Source organism: Rhinopithecus roxellana, chromosome 10, assembly GCF_007565055.1.
Source record: "Rhinopithecus roxellana isolate Shanxi Qingling chromosome 10, ASM756505v1, whole genome shotgun sequence".
In the NCBI taxonomy this organism is placed as follows: domain Eukaryota; kingdom Metazoa; phylum Chordata; class Mammalia; order Primates; family Cercopithecidae; genus Rhinopithecus; species Rhinopithecus roxellana.
Window position 1 is genome coordinate 138,797,225 of NC_044558.1, and position 20,472 is coordinate 138,817,696.

The 20,472-nt window shown below is 41.9% G+C and overlaps 1 protein-coding gene across 3 annotated transcripts in view; it reads right to left on the reverse strand.

The window, feature by feature from the left end:
• The window catches only part of DENND5B (DENN domain containing 5B), a 212,201-nt gene that overhangs the window by 111,298 nt on the left and 80,431 nt on the right, over positions 1-20,472 (reverse strand). For 2 of the 3 annotated variants that reach the window (XM_030939429.1, XM_030939427.1), the window contains exons 2-3: positions 5,171-5,236; positions 1,449-1,558 (exon numbers count right to left, since the gene is read on the reverse strand). In XM_030939429.1, the coding sequence (XP_030795289.1) occupies positions 1,449-1,558; positions 5,171-5,236 (176 nt within the window). The remainder of the gene's footprint in view (positions 1-1,448; positions 1,559-5,170; positions 5,237-20,472) is intronic. The other variant, XM_030939428.1, reaches the window with a different exon arrangement.

The following is a 20,472-nucleotide window of genomic DNA, read 5'->3' on the forward strand; positions in this document are numbered from 1 at the left end:
ATCGAGACCATCCTGTGAATGGTGAAACCCCGTCTCTACTAAAAATACAAAATAATAGCCAGGCATGGTGGCAGGCGCCTGTAGTCCCAGCTACTCAGGAGGCTGAGGCAGGAGAATGGCGTAAACCCTGGAGGCGGAGCTTGCAGTGAGCCGAGATCGCGCCACTGTACTCCAGCCTGGGCAACAGAGCGAGACTCTGTCTCAAAAAAAAAAAAAAAAAAAATTTGAAAGTACCTCTGATCGTTCCCCTCCCACAACCAATCAGGATGGTCGGGGGCCAAATCTTCATTTGCATAGATATGCAATAGGAATATAACTTTGTAACTTCACTTCAGTCTCTGATTGGTTGTATGTTTATGTAGGGTGTAGCTTTGCTTCAGCCTCTGACTGGTATCCTCCCACAACCAAACAGATTGATCGTGGGCCATTACTTCATTTACACAGAGTGTACACCAAGTAACCAATAGAAAACCTCTAGAGGGTATTTAAACTTCAGAAAAATCTGTAATGGGCTCTTGAGCTGCTTGCTTGGGTCTGCTCCCACCCTGTGGATTGTACCTTCATTTTGAATAAATCTCTGCTTTTGTTGCTTCATTCTTTCCTTGGTTTGCACGTTTTGTCCAATTTTTTGTTCAAGACGCCAAGAAGCTGGATGCCATTCACCAATAACAATTATACAAATTCAGATTTCTACTATATCTAAATAATGCAATTAAGTTGCTTTTCATCTTTACATTGTCTGCAAAAATGACAAATTACAGGCCTACCATACAACATTCCTTGAAATATGAAAACTGTTATCAGGCTCTTACCATCAGGCTCCTCTCAGGCCAATAAAGTAGTATCACTGTTTATCAAAGCTTCTATGTATTAATACAAATGCACAACACAGTTTAATAGTAGGAAACTAAAATGGGCTTTTAGGATCTACTGTATATACTTATTAGCTATGGAAACTCTGGGCAAGTAACTTGCTTCTCTGAGCTTCTGCTTCCAGATCTTTAAAATGAGGACAGTATCACATTTCTTTTTTTTGTTTTGTTTTTTGAGACAGAATCTCACTCTGTCGCCCAGGCTGGAGTGCAGTGGTGTGATCACACAACCTCCACCTCCTGGGTTCAAGCAATTCTCCTGCCTCAGCCTCCCGAGTAGCTGGGATTACAGGCATGTGCCACCACACCCGGCTAATTTTGTATTTTCAGTAGAGACGGGGTTTCACTATGTTGGTCAGGCTGGTCTTGAACTCCTGACCTCAGGTGATCCACCCACCTCAGCCTCCCAAAGTGCTGGGATTACAGGTGTGAGCCACTGCACCTGGCCTCACATTTCTTATAAAATCACTTAAAGAATAAATGAAATAAGGTACACATTCAAAATACGGTCACTACCTTCATCTTAATAAAGTAAAAACAAGGCTAAAAAGAAAATGAGGGGAAAAAAATACATACCATGTTAACCGCATCTTGATCAAAAGGATTCCATTCTATATTCTGAGGATAATGGGCGAGAACTTTGGATTTGAACGTTCTTCTCAAAGGACTCTGGTCAAAATTTTCACCTACAACAAATAATACATAGTTAATATCTAGAACCTTTCCAAAAGCATGTCATAGTTTTATATTTATTTTATAGACCTACTACTGACTGATAATGTTGAGATCTGATTCAATTTCTGCCTCTAACCATCTGACTTGTAAAATCCCAGTGGACAACTAAAAAACTTAACAACAGAGCAGCATTTAAAACTTCAGAATCTGAATTTTAAAATCCTGGCCACTCAACTGATACTAAAAATCAAAATACGGTAATATAATCATTGCCGTAACCTAATTATGGTACACATTTCAGTGTGTGGTAATAAAAAAACTATATGAAAACATTTACTTCAGAAAATAAATGTCTTGTATTAAATGAATCATATGTCTTACGATCCTAAAATTTTATACACACTTAGACCCCCATGCTACAGTGCTCAAAGGAGGCAATTTGGCTTGAGTTTCCACAAAAATCTCTGAGAAATGTGACTGCATATCCAGGTTGTTAAGTAACAAAACTAACAGAATTACAAACATCATTGCTGAGTCATCCTGTTTAGTAGACAGAACACATTAAACATACTAACCTTTTAAAATAAATGAGCTATCCTAAGTTAAATTCATTATCTGGCAAAATTCTGGAAAGATAAAATAGGCTACATTTTAATTACATGTAAGAAAATTCAGGCCAGGCACAGTAGCTCACGTCTGTAATCCCAGAACTTTGGGAGGCTGAGGTAGGAGTATTGCTTGAGCCCAGGAATTTGAAACCAGCCTGGGCAACATGGTGAGACACTGTCTCTTTTCTTTTTTAAAAAAAAATAAATAAATTTTTTAAAAAGTAAAAAATTGAAAATTCAATAATAGCTATCAGATTAGTTTTTTTAACCTCCTCAACCAGAGTAATTCCCTTAAGACCTATTATCCCTAAATGTTTCATGAAATATTTTAAGATAGATGGATCTGAAATTCTCGATGTCAAAAATCTGGGATCAAGGAACTAGAAGACCTTGCAGCAATTTTATTGTGTTCTGTGTCTTCCTACTTTTAGAGTTCTAATTAAGTACAAAATACTAGCTATTACAGCAAAAGATAAATGTCACTTAGCAGTATTTATACTATTAAAAATATCACAAAGCAATTTGATTTATGAGTTGTATTTGACTTCCAGTTAGACTGTTTCTATTTTGGGTAAAAATATGAAAAAAAAAAAAACAAAAAAAACACCTTGGAATGCAAAACAAATCACAGAAGGAAGAAAAAGTCGCACTCAAAAATCTTGCTGGAGACTACAACATAAAATACATAGGAACTTTTTTGAATGAGGACACATAATTTAAATATATTTGCTGAGGCAACTAAACTACTATTTCTAATTGAAGTCCTTGGCTAATGATGATTATTTTATTTAGATTCCTCTGACTTATTTAGGCAAACATTTCATCTCTGTATTTTTCTACTCCATACTTCCATCTTCTAAGAGTTGAGAGCACTCATTTCTAGAAGAGAAACTGTCAAAGACATCCCTAAGCAGAGTTTATCAATTTTTGCACCATGCTTCTAGAGTATGTAAGCATCAAAAAGTCAGTAGAGGAATGTGAAACTGTCCATGAGAGTCAATGTGGCCGAAGAACAGATTCAGGGCTCAGAACTGATTTCAGGAAGAGTCCATGATGTTTTTAAGCTGATGCTACATTTTCCTGTGAACACTTAAGAAATTTTAAATTACTCACTTCTTCAGTAAAAAAGTTACTTGACCAGAACATGGTGGCTCATGCCTGTAATCCCAGCACTTTGGGAGGCTGAGGTGGGGAGATCACTTGAGCCCAGGAATTTGAGACCAGCCTGGGCAACACAGTGAAACCTCATCTCGAAAGAAAGGAAAGTAAGGGGGAGGGTGGAGACTAGAGGGTGAGAAGGAAGGAAGGGAGGGAGGGAGGACAGAGGCAGGGAGGGAGGGGAAGGGAAGGGAAAAGGGAGAAAGAGAGAGAGAGAGAGTAAAGAAAGGAAAAGAAAAGAAAGATTTTTAAAAGTTACTTTTCATTTACTTTAGAGATAAAAACAAAATTTTTCCTAAAGTCTATGCTGCTGATTGTGCACTGACACAGCAACAGTGTATCTTCATGGTATACAGCCATCGAGAAACCCTCTCCACCTACCCTCTAACACCTCTAACACCAGAAATACTTGCTTTTATTATCCATAAATGTAAATAAAATATGAAATACTGCAGAAGCAGAAGAAACATGACATAACCTATCATATAACTCCTTGTAACACTTACCTTTTAATTCAGTTCTGCCTGTGTATACTTAAAATAACATTATCTTCATTCATGTATCAAGTTAGTAATGGAACAGGAGATATATCAGAAAGGTCATGAAAGTGCCATTCTCAATATAATTGTTCTATTAACTAAGGAACATTGCACCTTCTTGAGGCACAAAGAATTCAGGAGAAGGAAACCACTTCCAGAAAGAAATAATGTTACAAAAACAAAAAAAGCCACAAAACAGTAACAAATGTAACAAAAGAAAAGCAAAACCACCACCACTCCACTTATTAGACTGCTTAAAAAAGGGATAACAGGAAAGATCATTGCTGTATATACACAGCTGTCTTGGCAAATATGATTTGGAAGGATATTAGAGGAAGAACCAATTATTTCGAAATTCTGGTATCACTGTTAAGAATTTAGAAATGGTCTGGGTACAGGGGCTCATGCCTGTAATCCTAGCACTTTGGGAGGCTGAGGCGCGTGGATCACTTGAGGTCAGGAGTTCGAGACCAGCCTGGCCAATGTGCCGAAATCCTGTCTCTACTAAAAATACAAAAATTAGCCAAGCATAGTGGCATGCAACTGTAATCCCAGCTACTCAGGAGGCTGAGGCAGGAGAATCAGTTGAATCCGGGAGGTGGGGGTTGCAGTGAGCCAAGATCACACCACTGCACTCCAGTCTGGGTGACAAAGTGAGACTCCATCCCCCCCCCCCCAAAAAAAAAAAAAAGAATTTAGAAATGACTGGATGCAGCTATTCCTGCCAGCACCAGCCAAAATAAGAGAATCTCGGTGATGACTTTTGGGGATGAGAGATGGGGAAACAACCTATACTTCTCATTTTAAAGACATATTTCATAAAGCTCTAACTTAGAATTTACTGCTGGGAAAACAAAACAAAACAAAACAAAACAAAAAACAGGAGAATAATTAAGTCTAAGAATTTGGATTCCCAGGAAATGAAAATAACATAAGCATCCTGTACTTAAAATTTACCTTTTAAATATTATCTTGAAACAAACAAGGACTATAAATTTGTACAACTACCACAGCTACATATCAACTTAACTCCAAGTAATACTGCCAAATAACCTCCTACTAAATTGAAGCTTTTCCTCCTAAGAAAGTAGGAAATATCTGCCAAGAGAGCTTAAAGGCTACTGAATACATGTTTTCAAGGCTTGAAGCAAATGAGGTCTTTATGAAAATTAAGATGCAGATGAGAGAAGAGAAACATAAAATAACATCTGTAAGTCTGACCAAGCAAAACTGAATAAAGAAACATTTACAATGGGCTTGGGGTCACTTTAAATAATGCTTTATAACAGCCCATCCTTGTTTTTAATTTTATTTTTACCTGAAGTCGTATTTGCAGCATCTTGGCTCTTGCCATGACGATCTGCTTCTAGCCATTGGTACAAAACTACATAATGCAACAGAAACAAAAAAGCTTTATGAACAAATAAAAACAAACAAACAAAAAGCAAAAATGACTTTGAAGAATGGAAAATGAGAATAAATAATTAACCAAAAGCAGTTAAACAGGAGACATTAACATCAGAGTGTAGCTTAACACCAATGGAATGTAGCTGATAAGGGGTTAGTAATGAAAGCAAAGAGAACAGGTAATTTTAACAAAATAAGTGAAATGCTATTAAATATCTGTTAACAGTTTTCTGTATGGGAAATAGCACACACATTCTCTTCTTAATGCCTATTTAAAGAGGAATATTAGGAGAAAGCTAATGTTTCTATAGTCAGATATCACACAAGTTGAATATCCCTCATCCAAAATGCTTAGGACCAAGAAGGGTTTTGGATTTGATTGTATCAGATTTTGAAATATTTGCATTATATTTACAGGTTGAGCATCCTTGATTAGAAAATCGGAATACTGGCACTCAAAAAGATCAAATTTTTGAGCATTTTAGATTTTTGGATTAGGAATGCTCAACATAAAAAGTATGACAGTAAGACTAAATGACCAACTTTAAAAATTACATCCTGGTTGGGCGTGTTGGCTCACAACTGTAATCTCAGTACTTTGGGAAGCTGAGGCAGGTGGACTGCTTGAGGTCAGGAGTCGAGACCAGCCTGGTCAACATGGTGAAACCTCATCTCCACTAAAAATACAAAAATTAGTTGGGCATGGTGGTGGGTGCCCATAATCCCAGCTACTCAGGAAGGCCATGCAGGAGGATTACTTGAACCCAAGAGGCGGAGGTTGTAGTGAGCTGAGATCATGCCACTTGCACTCCAGCCTGGGTGACAGTGAGACTGTCTCAAAAAAAAAAAAAAAAAAAATTACATCCCAACCACTGCATATTGATTAGAATGGCTTAAGTCCCAAAAGCTGACTCTACCAAATATTGACAAGGAAATGAAGTGTCAGTAATTCTCATTCACTGCTGATGAGAATGCAAAATTGTATGGCCACTTTGGAAGAGAGTTTGGCAATTCCTTACAAGGTTAAACAGTCTTATCACATAATCCCACAACTCCAGTCTAATCATGAGAAAAACATCAAATTCCAAGAGGAGTAACCTATAGTATATCTGTTAAGTACTCGTCAAAACTATCAAGGATAACAAAAGCAATGAAAGTCTGAGATTCTGTCATAGCCAAAAGGAGCCTAAGTAGACATGACAATTTATGTGGCTCGGATACTTCAACAGAAAAAAGACTGATACGGTTTGGCTGTGTCCTCAGCCAAATCTCATCTTGAATTGTAGTTCCCATAATCCCCACACATCGTGGGAGGGACCCAGTGAGAAGTAATTGCATCATGGGGGTGGCTGTTCTTGGGATAGTGAGTTCTCAAAAAATCTGATGGTTTTATAAGGGGCTTTCCCCCACTTCACTCTGCACTTCTCCTTGCTGCTGCCATATGAAGAAGGATGTGTTTCCTTCCCCTTCCACCACAACTGTAAGTTTCCTGAGGTCTCCCCAGCCCTATGGAACTGTGAGTCAATTCAACCTCTTCCTTTTATAAATTGCCCAGTCTGAAGTAAGTATATCTTTATTAGCAGCATGAGAACAGACTAATACAAGAATATTAAGTAAAAACTAAAGAAATCTAAATAGAGGCCGGGTGCAGTGGCTCACGCCTGTAATCCCAACACTTTGGGAGGCCGAGGCGGGTGGATCACCTGAGGTCAGGAGTTCAAGACCAGCCTGGCCAACATGGCAAAACCGCATCTCCACTAAAAATACAAAATTAGCCAGGCACGGTGGTGCGTGCCTGTAGTCCCAGCCACTTGGGAGGCTGAGGCAGGAGAATCGCCTGAACCCAGGAGGCGGAGGTTGCAGTGAGCCGAGATCGCGCCATTGCACTCCAGCTTGGGTGACAAGAGCGAAACTCCATCTCAAAAAAAAAAAGAAAAAAAGAAAAAAAAGAAATCTAAATAGAGTGTAGACTTTAGTCAGCAATAATGTATCCATATTTATTCACTAATTATAACTAATGTACCATACTACTATAAGAGGTTAATGATAGGTGAAATTGTGTGTGTAGGGTGAGGCGAGTATATGGGAACTCGATTCTCAATTTTTCTGTAAATATAAAAACAACTTTATTTTAGAAATTACATGCCGGGCGCGGTGGCTCAAGCCTGTAATCCCAGCACTTTGGGAGGCCGAGACGGGCGGATCACAAGGTCAGGAGATCGAGACCATCCTGGCTAACCCGGTGAAACCCCGTCTCTACCAAAAAATACAAAAAACTAGCCGGGCGACATAGCGGGCGCCTGTAGTCCCAGCTACTCGGGAGGCTGAGGCAGGAGAATGGCGTAAACCCGGGAGGCGGAGCTTGCAGTGAGCTGATATCCGGCCACTGCACTCCAGCCTGGGCGACAGAGCGAGACTCCGTCTCAAAAAAAAAAAAAAAAAAAAAAAAGAAATTACATTCCAATATTTAAGGTAAAAACACCAGCAACATTATATCCAATCTTATAAGTAATCTACCTTTTATAAATCATGTTTATCAATGCAAACATAAGCTGAAATTTGCTTTATACTGATATCCCATTTAATCAATACTATTCCTGAGCATAATTATGAAATGTCAACTCTTGGAGGAAAGTTTATTACTGTAATGACACAGGCTGTAACTTAGCAGCTTTGAAGGGTGTTAAAACTTCTGAATGTCTTTTATTGTACTCAGATGTCTACAACTTTCACACATCTTTAAAGAGATGTCAAAGTCTTTCTTTTAAATAGTCAATAATGATATTGCAGGGTACCAATGGCCAAAAGAACTTGCTATCCACACCCCTAACATTTGATGATCCAAGGACAGCAACAAATACTAAGCTTCTATGCTGGGGGGCTACTTACCCACAGATACTGTGGGAATTGAATATCCCAAACAAGGTTTACAGAAACTTTTCATGCTCTCCCCTCAACAAAAACAGCAACAAAGGGCTGAGAAAGCTGCCTACAGAACTCCTGAACTGGAATAAAAAAGGAACCGATTTATTACAAATATCTGAGAGAATCCTGAAATCATCAAAGTGGTTACTTAGATCTCTGAGGAACAGCCAAGGCTGTGAACTGCGTCCATGGTCATGGATAGATAGCTGAGCTGAAAGACCTCCGAGCAGCCAAGGCTGTGAACTGACGTCCATGGTCATGGATAGATAGCTGAAAGACCTCTGAGCAGCCAAGGCTGTGAACTGACGTCCATGGTCATGGATAGATAGCTGAGCTGAAAGACCTCCGAGCAGCCAAGGCTGTGAACTGACGTCCATGGTCATGGATAGATAGCTGAGCTGAAAGACCTCCGAGCAGCCAAGGCTGTGAACTGGCGTCCATGGTCATGGATAGATTAGCTGAAAGACCTCGAGCAGCCAAGGCTGTGAACTGGCGTCCATGGTCATGGATAGATAGCTGAAAGACCCTGAGCAGCCAAGGCTGTGAACTGACGTCCATGGTCATGGATAGATAGCTGAGCTGAAAGACCTCCGAGCAGCCAAGGCTGTGAACTGACGTCCATGGTCATGGATAGATATGAGCTGAAAGACCTCCGAGCAGCCAAGGCTGTGAACTGACGTCCATGGTCATGGATAGATAGCTGAAAGACCTCCGAGCAGCCAAGGCTGTGAACTGACGTCCATGGTCATGGATAGATAGCTGAGCTGAAAGACCTCCGAGCAGCCAAGGCTGTGAACTGACGTCCATGGTCATGGATAGATAGCTGAAAGACCTCCGAGCAGCCAAGGCTGTGAACTGACGTCCATGGTCATGGATAGATAGCTGAAAGACCTCCGAGCAGCCAAGGCTGTGAACTGACGTCCATGGTCATGGATAGATAGCTGAGCTGAAAGACCTCCGAGCAGCCAAGGCTGTGAACTGACGTCCATGGTCATGGATAGATAGCTGAGCTGAAAGACCTCCGAGCAGCCAAGGCTGTGAACTGACGTCCATGGTCATGGATAGATAGCTGAAAGACCTCCGAGCAGCCAAGGCTGTGAACTGACGTCCATGGTCATGGATAGATAGCTGAGCTGAAAGACCTCCGAGCAGCCAAGGCTGTGAACTGGCGTCCATGGTCATGGATAGATAGCTGAGCTGAAAGACCTCCGAGCAGCCAAGGCTGTGAACTGCGTCCATGGTCATGGATAGATAGCTGAGCTGAAAGACCTCCGAGCAGCCAAGGCTGTGAACTGGCGTCCATGGTCATGGATAGATAGCTGAAAGACCTCCGAGCAGCCAAGGCTGTGAACTGGCGTCCATGGTCATGGATAGATAGCTGAAAGACCTCCGAGCAGCCAAGGCTGTGAACTGGCGTCCATGGTCATGGATAGATAGCTGAAAGACCTCCGAGCAGCCAAGGCTGTGAACTGACGTCCATGGTCATGGATAGATAGCTGAAAGACCTCCGAGCAGCCAAGGCTGTGAACTGACGTCCATGGTCATGGATAGATAGCTGAAAGACCTCCGAGCAGCCAAGGCTGTGAACTGACGTCCATGGTCATGGATAGAGAGCTGAAAGACCTCCGAGCAGCCAAGGCTGTGAACTGGCGTCCATGGTCATGGATAGATAGCTGAGCTGAAAGACCTCCGAGCAGCCAAGGCTGTGAACTGACGTCCATGGTCATGGATAGATAGCTGAGCTGAAAGACCTCCGAGCAGCCAAGGCTGTGAACTGGCGTCCATGGTCATGGATAGATAGCTGAGCTGAAAGACCTCCGAGCAGCCAAGGCTGTGAACTGGCGTCCATGGTCATGGATAGCTGAGCTGAAAGACCTCCGAGCAGCCAAGGCTGTGAACTGGCGTCCATGGTCATGGATAGATAGCTGAGCTGAAAGACCTCCGAGCAGCCAAGGCTGTGAACTGACGTCCATGGTCATGGATAGATAGCTGAGCTGAAAGACCTCCGAGCAGCCAAGGCTGTGAACTGGCGTCCATGGTCATGGATAGATAGCTGAAAGACCTCCGAGCAGCCAAGGCTGTGAACTGGCGTCCTGGTCATGGATAGATAGCTGAAAGACCTCCGAGCAGCCAAGGCTGTGAACTGACGTCCATGGTCATGGATAGATAGCTGAGCTGAAAGACCTCCGAGCAGCCAAGGCTGTGAACTGGCGTCCATGGTCATGGATAGATAGCTGAGCTGAAAGACCTGAGCAGCCAAGGCTGTGAACTGACGTCCATGGTCATGGGATAGCTAGCTGAAAGACCTCCGAGCAGCCAAGGCTGTGAACTGGCGTCCATGGTCATGGATAGATGAGCTGAAAGACCTCCGAGCAGCCAAGGCTGTGAACTGACGTCCATGGTCATGGATAGATAGCTGAGCTGAAGACCTCCGAGCAGCCAAGGCTGTGAACTGGCGTCCATGGTCATGGATAGATGAGCTGAAAGACCTCTGAGCAGCCAAGGCTGTGAACTGACGTCCATGGTCATGGATAGATAGCTGAGCTGAAAGACCTCCGAGCAGCCAAGGCTGTGAACTGGCGTCCATGGTCATGGATAGATAGCTGAAAGACCTCCGAGCAGCCAAGGCTGTGAACTGGCGTCCATGGTCATGGATAGTAGCTGAAAGACCTCCGAGCAGCCAAGGCTGTGAACTGGCGTCCATGGTCATGGATAGATAGAAAGACCTCCGAGCAGCCAAGGCTGTGAACTGGCGTCCATGGTCATGGATATATAGCTGAAAGACAGAAAGACCTCTCCGAGCAGCTCAAGGCTGTGACTGGCGTCCATGGTCATGGATAGATAGCTGAAAGACCTCCGAGCAGCCAAGGCTGTGAACTGGCGTCCATGGTCATGGATAGATAGCTGAGCTGAAAGACCTCCGAGCAGCCAAGGCTGTGAACTGGCGTCCATGGTCATGGATAGATAGCTGAAAGACCTCTGAGCAGACAAACATCCAAGTCCTCAGTTAAGGGTGCCCCAGAGGGCACAGAAGTCAGCACCCTCCTCCAGAGACACACTTCTGGGAGGCAAACAATTGTTACAAATGGGACTAGCACGAAAGAATTCAAGAAGTAGACCTCAATAATTAAATATATACTACAGGTATTTCTCTTCTCTTTAGTTTACAGGGATAACAGCTACTCATTAGAGGAGGAGAGAGGGGAATTATACCACGACACAAAAATCTCCCCATTAGGAAAAGCAAGCATGAGCTTTACAACTGACAGTGAAGGCTGGGTGCAGTGGCTCACGCCTGTAATCCTAGCACTTTGGGAGGTGGAGGTGGGCAGATCACTTGAGTTCAGGAGTTTGAGAACAGCCTAGGCAACATGGTAAAATCCTGTCTCTACAAAAAATATAAAAATTAGCTGGGCATGGTGGCAAGCGCCTGTAGTCCCGGCTACTCAGAAGGCTGAGGTGACAGACTGGCTTGAACCCAGGAAGTGGAGGCTGCAGTGAGCTGTGATCCACTCCAGCCTGGGCAACAGGGCCAAACTCTGCATCAAAACAAACAATTGACACTGAAAATCACTTCCACAAAATGAGATGCAAAGTAGGGAAACAAATCCATTAACTGCTCTAACAATTTTGCCCAGCTCCTATCTTAAGCCTAGATTTTCCCCTGATTAAGGCAGAAACTCTTGGTTATGTTCAGGTTATCACTAGGAATATTTACCAATAGTTCCAATTACTTCATATAGCCCTCGTTTCTGGTTTTATCAGAGAGGTTTATCATGTTTGCTTTCATGTTTCATTGATAAAATCATAGTCTGTTTCTAACCAGAGACTCTCCACAAAACAAAGCTAAGTCTCACACTATTTCCCTCTCTTCCTGTCCTAACAGGTAACCCCAGAAGCCTAGTTTTAAAGAAAATCATTAATAAAATGAGACATGAAAGCTATTCCAGGTCACTTTAACCAGTTATATAAAGAACGACACATAAGCAAAAATCATTTTAATAGATTTACATATTCAAATATTTCATCCTTGCCTCTAGATTACCAAAGTACAATTAACTTCAGTTTAAATAATTCAGAGAATTTCCAGTGAAGTAAGTGCATTTGATTCAAGAACGCTATAATGTAAATCACCATTTATATAAAGTTTGGACTTTAAAGTCTACTTTATAGGACATATATTTTAAAAAATAATGTATAATTAAAAAAGAAGTGTGATTAATTTTTTAACTTAACATACTAGAATGTACATGGGCAGCTGTGGAAATACTGAACTCCCCAAATTTCTCACTCTCCATAAAATACATGAAATATATCACAGCACAAAAGGTCTGCTACTATGAATGTAGATGATGTTAGAATGCCAAGAACACATCTCTCTTTACTATAGAAACATGAGATCTGGCCTTCCGGTTGCTTCACGCTTCCTCTCAGTTGGCAGTGGAAATAGGGACCCCATCCCCAGCTCAAAGCTACTGGCAGAGAGTTCTGTAGCATGTTTGTGGGGTTGCAAGTGAAGAGGAAATTTTGAGATTTATGAACCTTGGGGGCTATTTTTCAGCCTGATCATCACGGTTAAATATTTCTTCACTCACTCTCCTCCCTAAACCTTCCCACTAGGAGGGCCTCAGTAAGTTCCCTCCTGCACTATCCACTTCCATCATAGCCTGTGTGCAACCAGAGACTTTCTCCACAAAACAAAGCTAAGCCTCACACTATTTCCCTCTCTTCCTGCCCTGACAGGTAACCCCAGGAGCCTAGAAGTCTTAAAAGAAAATCTGCTTCTGGCTGGGGGTCAAATGACTAGTTCTTGCCAGTGAAATGTGGACAGCAATGACATCATTTCCAGGGCAAGTCACACAATCTATCTTTCCCCTGCCATCTATCAGCTAAACGCAAAGGAGGCCTTAAAAGATGGAAAGTTCCCAAAGTGGAAGAAAGCTGAGTCACTAAATGTCTCTGTGAAGTAGAGGGCCTCCCACCTTGGCCTACATTACACTAAACGTGAATGAGAAAAACTTTTATTGCCTCATGCCACTGAAGCATTATGGGGTTGTTATTACAGCAGTTAGCTATTTGTGTTTATTCGCCTGAGTTTTTATTTGTGTTAGTTTTGACCTTCTGTCTATAATACTAACCCCTGACTGTATCATACCTTCTATTGGTAACTTCTCTACATTGCTTGTTACATGTTTAAATACATGAGTACAGTTCTCCAAGTATAAGGACAGAATTTGTCTTTTTTTTTTTTTTTAAGACAGAGTCTTACTCTGTCACCCAGGCTAGAGTGTAAGGTTGAGATCTTGGCTCATTGCAACCTCTGCCTCCTGGGTTCAAGCAATTCTCTTGCCTCAGCCTCCCAAACAGTTGGGACTACAGGCACGCTACCATGCCCAGCTAATTTTTGTAGTTTTAGTAGAGACAGGGTTTCACTATTTTGGCCAGGCTGGTCTCAAACTCCTGACCTCAGGTGATCTGCCCACCTCAGCCCCCCAAAGTGCTGGGATTACAGGCATGAGCCACCATGCCCAGCCCAGAATTTGCCCATTTTTAATGCATGTTCTCTACTTTTCATAGAAAAAGCCATATATCCTACTAAGCTACTTATGAAGACCACAGGTTCTAGCCCATGACAAGCTTGTTATCCTTTCTAAACACACAACCCCCAAATCTAGTCAGCAACCTTGAAGGTCTAGGGTGATGGTCACATGAGGAATCAAACAAAAGAATCTTGGAGGGGTCTCTGCAAATTCATTGACCCAATTGAGGAATTCAACAATACAGAAACTTAAATCCTGGTAATATTAAAGTTTTAATTAATTATTTTTTTTTGAGACACGGTCTCACTCTGTTGTTGTCCAGGCTGGAGTTCAGTGGCACGATCATGGCTTATTGTGGCTTGGGCCTCCCAGGCTCAAGTGATTCTCCCACCTCAGCCTCCCACGTGGCTGAGACTACAGGCATGTACCCTCATGCCTGGTTAATTTTTAAAACATTTTTGTAGGGGCAGGGTTTCGCCACATTGCCCATGCTGGTCTTGAACCCCTGGGCTCAAGTGATCTGCCCGCCTCAGCCTCCCAAAGTGCTGGAATTATAGGCATGAGCCACCTTGCCTAGCCTTAGTTAAGATTTCAGTAAGAGTACATCAACATCAATCTAGTAAGCTTTGAGTTTTTAAGAGATTCACAATATCTTTCCTCTTGATTACATCAAAATTAAAGAGCCATGTTATATTTAGCTAACACTAAATATACTTTCTCTTTTTAATTTATTATTATTATTATTTTTTAAAGGCTAGTCAAGTGAAGCAGTGTGAGTGGAGAAGGAACAAAGAAATCTGTAACTGATTGTGATGAATTAGTTATCAACACCTCTGCACTCGGACCAGCCTAAATACACTTGCAATTACTAAAATTTATTCACTGAAAACCAAAAGTTTACAACACAGTTATTCTGTTTCAATCTCAACTGAGTATACTGCAATCTGATTCTCTCATTAGCCACCCAAAGTTAGCACAGACCCCACAAGTAAAAGGGTATGCTCCCAAATAAGAGTGCCCTTATTTTAGACACCAGTCACACTTTGGAAGTCCCAGGCTACCTGCACTTCTAACAGGCTGGCTATAAATTTGAGTTTCCACAAGCCCCTCAGGTATGCTAAATTCACTAGAGCTTGCAGAACTCAGGAAAGTGCTACATTTACAATTACAGTTTTCTTACAAAGGACACAAATCAGAAGGACCAATCAAATGAAGAGATATATAGGGTGAGAGCAAGAAGAGAATGCAGTTTCCATGCCTCCTTCTTGTGGAAAAAGAGCATGTCACCTGCTTTCCCGTGCGCATACATCAATGTGTTCACCAACCAGGAAGCTCCAAATCTCAATGTCCAGAGTTTTTGCTGGCTTTACTACATACGCACGACTCATTAAATCATTGGCTACATGACTAAGCTGAATCTCCAACTCCTTTCCCTCTCCAGAGGCCAGGTTGGCTCAGAGTCCCAACCACATAGTTGGTCCTTCCAGAGACAGCTCCTATCCTGAAGCTATCCAGAGGCCCATCATTAGTTACCTGTTAGCATAACAATCCCGTGGTCACTCAGGAAATTCCAAGGGTTTGAGAAGTTCAGGAAACATGGACAAAGATCAGACAAATTCTTTTTTTGTTTTAAAGACAGGCTGCAGAGCAGTAGTGCAATCATAGCTTAGCAGTCTCAAACTCCCGCCGCAGCCTTCCTTGTAGCTAGGACTACAGGTGCATGCCACCATACCCAGATGAGTTATTTTTATTTTTCATGGAGACAGAAAAATAAGTGTTTCTTGGCCTCACTCCTGGCCTCAAGTGATCCTGCCTGGGCCTCCCAAAGCACTGGCATTAAAATAATTTGCCACTGCACCTGGCCAAATTATTATACAACAGTTTTCGGCACTGCGCAGCTTACCACCAATCAAATAACACGACAGTAGATTATATACTTGCAAAAATAACCTTAGCAATAAATTCAAGATCTAGAGTTCTCTGATAATAAGGAATAAACAAAGTTTTTGATCCTAGCCCATGTCTGTCATACTAATACTAAAATCTGAAGTGAGAAAACAATTTTAAAAAGTAATTTAAGTATTGTAACTGCTATCATGAAACTCTAAGAGGAAAGAGTCCATAATTTTTAGATTAATAAATGTCATGTGCTTGCCAGTGGGTAGTAAATAATTTTTATTATTCTGAAGAACATCTAAGTGATTTGCAAATAATACATACAGCCAAGAAAACAAGGTTCTAGTGCTGGCTGAATATGCTGGTCTAGTAGCCTAATGCAAATCACAATGTCTTTTAGCAAGGGTTTTCTCTTATATAAAACATTATTTTATTACTAAATTAGAAACACATTATTAATTATTCTTAAGTATCTACCTTCTATGGAAATTTTTTATCCAATGCATTTCTGGGAAAGCATATTATTATCCATGTCACATTTTATTATACAGTATAAAACAAATCTTTCCCCGTTACTAAAGAACATACTCCTTGCTAAAGAGACACCAACAGAGCCACACTTTGCCTTCCGGAACAAAACAAAGTAACTCAGCATTAAAAAACTTACAGCTGACAAGTAACACTATGGAGCAACACTGCTAAGGTGATTCAAACAAACTTTCCTGAGGTATGTCTGAAAGAAGCAGTCATCTGGTCAGAGGTAAAGTAGACCTTTCCCTCCATTTCCATTAACTACTTTTGTTGCCAATACATGCTATCACCAAAAAAAATTCTATAAGAAGTCAAAAACACAAGGAACTCAGTTAAGCTTACATAGGGATATCAGTGATTTACACAAAAATACCACTTTCTTCCTCCTACATTAGAAATCAACAGTTCTCTAAAAGAAAGATATAAATTACAAGGTAGAGAAGGGGGTACATTTGTTCTACCAATGTAAAACATCACATTAGTCAATGCAGTCTTTTAGTAAACAGACTACCCTGTTTCATGGTCTATGAAATTATCCTAACATGAGCAAACTAGGCTAAATATGTTAGAAACAAGACTCACTGGGAAAGATAATCTTCCTGCAAGAATCAAACAGAAGTCTCATTATTCTAACAATTAACTGAAGTTGTTAGTGGCTTAAAATGGTTCAGTTGATGTGATTTTTGCTAAACAGAAACAGTTATCTGAGTCTCTGCATTAGTGTGTGGCCTTTTATCTAAAGGCCTTCAAGGCCCTCCCCTACTATGTTTGGTGTTAGAAGATCCAGATTTTAAAATAGTATTGAGGTTCTGCACAGACTGAAAATCATGCGTCACGTATATCAGGAGGAGAACAATGACCTACAAGATGACAAAGACCCTCCCAGCTCTATAAGAGACTGTGATTCTCAAAGCTACTACCCAATGTACTTTTTTGAAATAGAAAGAAAAAAGTCAAGTCACTTTGGGGCGGGGGGCGAGGTGTCAGCCATTTTAACCACTTTTTGAAGTTCGCAAAATTAACATAAAACAAAGCAACCAAAAAGAAAAAAAGTGAGGTGAAGGTAGCAGAATTTTCCTCTTCTCCATGGGAAAAACAAAGTCTTCCTTCCTCCCTCCATCAGAAAAACATAAAAAGAAAATCCTCAAGATCCCCAGGCCTGAGTTTCAATTCATGACTTTTACTATACACCAACAACCTCCACTTGCTGTCTCAGACTCAGCAGCCTCAACATCAATGTTTCCACAACTGAGCTCATTTTTCCCCTCAAAGCTTTTCCTCTGTTGACAGTGCCACAATTCATGTAGCCATCTAAGCATTATTATCCACTTATTCATCCCTAAGGAGGAGTTAATTTGGCCAAGTGTGGCGGCTCACGCCTATAATCCCAACATTTTGGGAGGCTGAGGCATTCTAAGGGGAGAGACCCATAGTTTTGCATGCCTATAGGCCTAGCTACTTGGGAGGCTGAGGCAGGAGGACCGCTTGAGCCCAGGAGTTAAGAGGTTACAGTGTGTTATAATTGTGCCACTGAATTGCAGCCTAGGTGACACAGCTAAGACCCTTTCTCAAAATAAATAAATAAAAAATAATAATTTTAAAAAACTATTGTTGGCCGGGTACGGTGGCTCAAGCCTGTAATCCCAGCACTTTGGGAGGCCGAGATGGGCGGATCACGAGGTCAGGAGATCGAGACCATCCTGGCTAACATGGTGAAACCCCGTCTCCACTAAAAAATACAAAAAACTAGCCGGGCGAGGTGGCGGGCGCCTGTAGTCCCAGCTACTTGGGAGGCTGAGGCAGGAGAATGGCATATAAACCCGGGAGGCGGAGCTTGCGATGAGCTGAGATCCGGCCACTGCACTCCAGCCCGGGCGACAGAGCGAGACTCCGTCTCCAAAAAATAAAAAATAAATAAAACTATTGTTGTTTTAAGTGGCTAAATTTTTAGATGGTTTATTATGTAACAATAAATAACTGGAAAAAATAGTGAACAAAATATCCAAAAACATCCTTGCTCTCACAGTTTACATTCTGAGAAGGGAGACAATAAGTATAATAAATTATACAGTATGCTGGAAGAAGTGCAGTAGAAAGTTAAAAAAGAATAAAGTGAGGAAAGCTGGCAGTACACAGTATAAGTTGCAGTATTAAGTAGGATGATAAAGATGGCCCTCATTGAGAAGATGACGTTTGAGCAAACTTGGAGACAGAGAATTAATCTTACCTCCTTGGGAAAATCAACGTGAACTAAGATACCAGTCTCACAAATTCAGTCCCTGCCAACTAAGGTCCAGATTCCTTAGACAGCATTTGAGGACCACCATGATCTAGCTGAACCTACTCTTCCAGCTTTAGTTTCTGAGGCTCCTGCACTTAAGCCATGCCAAATGACGCAGGGTTCCCTTTTAAGTATGATATCCTATGGGTCCTTGCTAGAATTCATGTGTCTGAAACATCTTCTCCCTTGTAATAATATTCTGTTGCCTCAAGTTATTATGCCAAATTTAGCAGCTTAACACACCCACATTTATTATTTCACATTTTCCATGAGCCAGAAGTCTGGCACAGCATGGCTCAGCTGATTCCTTTACTCTAAGTCTGACAATACTGACACCATCCTGTTGATAGGGCTGCATTCCTTTCTGGAGGCTCTGAAGAAGAATCCACTTTCTTTATTTTTATTTTTGAGATGGAGTCTCGCTCTGTCACCCAGGCTGGAGTACAATGGCACAATCTCAGCTCACTGCAACCTCTGCCTCCCGGGTTCAAGCAATTCTCCTGCCTCAGCCTCCCCGGGAGCTGGGACTACAGGCTCCCACCACCACACCCAGCTAAAGAATTCATTTTCAAGCACACTGAGGTTATTGGCAGAATTCAGTTCCTTGTGGTTGTAGAGCTAAGGTCCCCATTTCCTTGCAAGCTGTTAGCCAGGTGCCCTTAGCACCTAAGATCTCTCTTTGGTCCTTGCATGTGACACCCAACATCTCAAATCGAACCATCTTGTACTTGAAATCTAATTTTTTCTCTCTTCTGCAGCAGCTGAGTTTTCTGCTTTTAAGGACTCGTGATTATACTGGACACACGTGGATAATTCAAGCAACTCTCCCTATTTTAGGGTCGGCTAATTAATAACCTTAATTAAATCTGTAAAATTCCTTAACAGCAGAACCTAGACTGCTCTTTAACTGAATACCCAGAAGACAATGTTTGGGAATACTTTTAAAATTCTGCCTACCACACCCCTTCTTCCATGTCTGCTATTAGGCTCCTACACATCTTTAAGAATTCTACTCAGGGCTTCCGTGATGTTTTGGCCAGGCACGGTGGCTCACGCCTGTAATCCAGCACTTTGGGAGGCCGAGGCGGGCAGATCACGAGGTCAAGAGATAGAGACCATTCTGGTCAATGTGGTGAAACCTGGTCTCTACCAAAAAAATACAAAAATTAGACGGGCGTGGTGGCGCGTGCGCCTATAGTCCAAGCTGCTCGGAAGACTGAGGCAGGAGAATCACTTGAACCCGGGAGGCAGAGGTTGCAGTGAGCAGAGATCGCGCCACTGCACTCCAGGCCTGGCGACAGAGCAAGACTCCCGCCTCAAAAAAAAAAAAAAAAAAGAAAGAAATTCTACTCAGGGCTGGGTGTGGTGGCTCATGCCTGTAATCCTAACACTTTGGGAGGTCAAGACCAGGGTAATCACTTGAGCCCAGGAGTATGAGACCAGCCTGGCCAACACAGTGAGACCCCATCTCTGCAAATTAAAAAAAAAAAAAATTAGCTGAGCATGGTGGCAAGCACCTGTAGTCCCAGCTACTCAGGAGGCTGACGTAGGAGAATCTCTTGTGCCCTGGAGTTCGAGGCTGCAGTAAGCTGTGACTGCACCACTGTACTCCAGCCTGCAGGCAGACCCTGTCTCAAAAAAAAAAAAAAAAAAGAATCTATTCAGAAGAGCCCTCCTGGGGAAACCTTTCTTGACCTGTCCAGAAGAAAGGAGTTTCTTCCGTAACACTACAAAATCTACAAATTAGAACCGATTTTTATGGTCCAATATTTTAAAAATTCCGTATCTTAATTTTTAAACGAACCACTATTGTACAAACACTGCACTAAACAAATATATATATATATATATTTTTTTTTTTGAGATGGAATCTGGCTCTGTCGCCCAGGCTGGAGTGCAGTGGCCGGATCTCAGCTCACTGCAAGCTCCGCCTCCCGGGTTCACGCCTTTCTCCTGCCTCAGCCTCCTGAGTAGCTGGGACTACAGGCGCCCGCCACCTTGCCCAGCTAGTTTTTTTTTTGTATTTTTTTAGTAGAGACG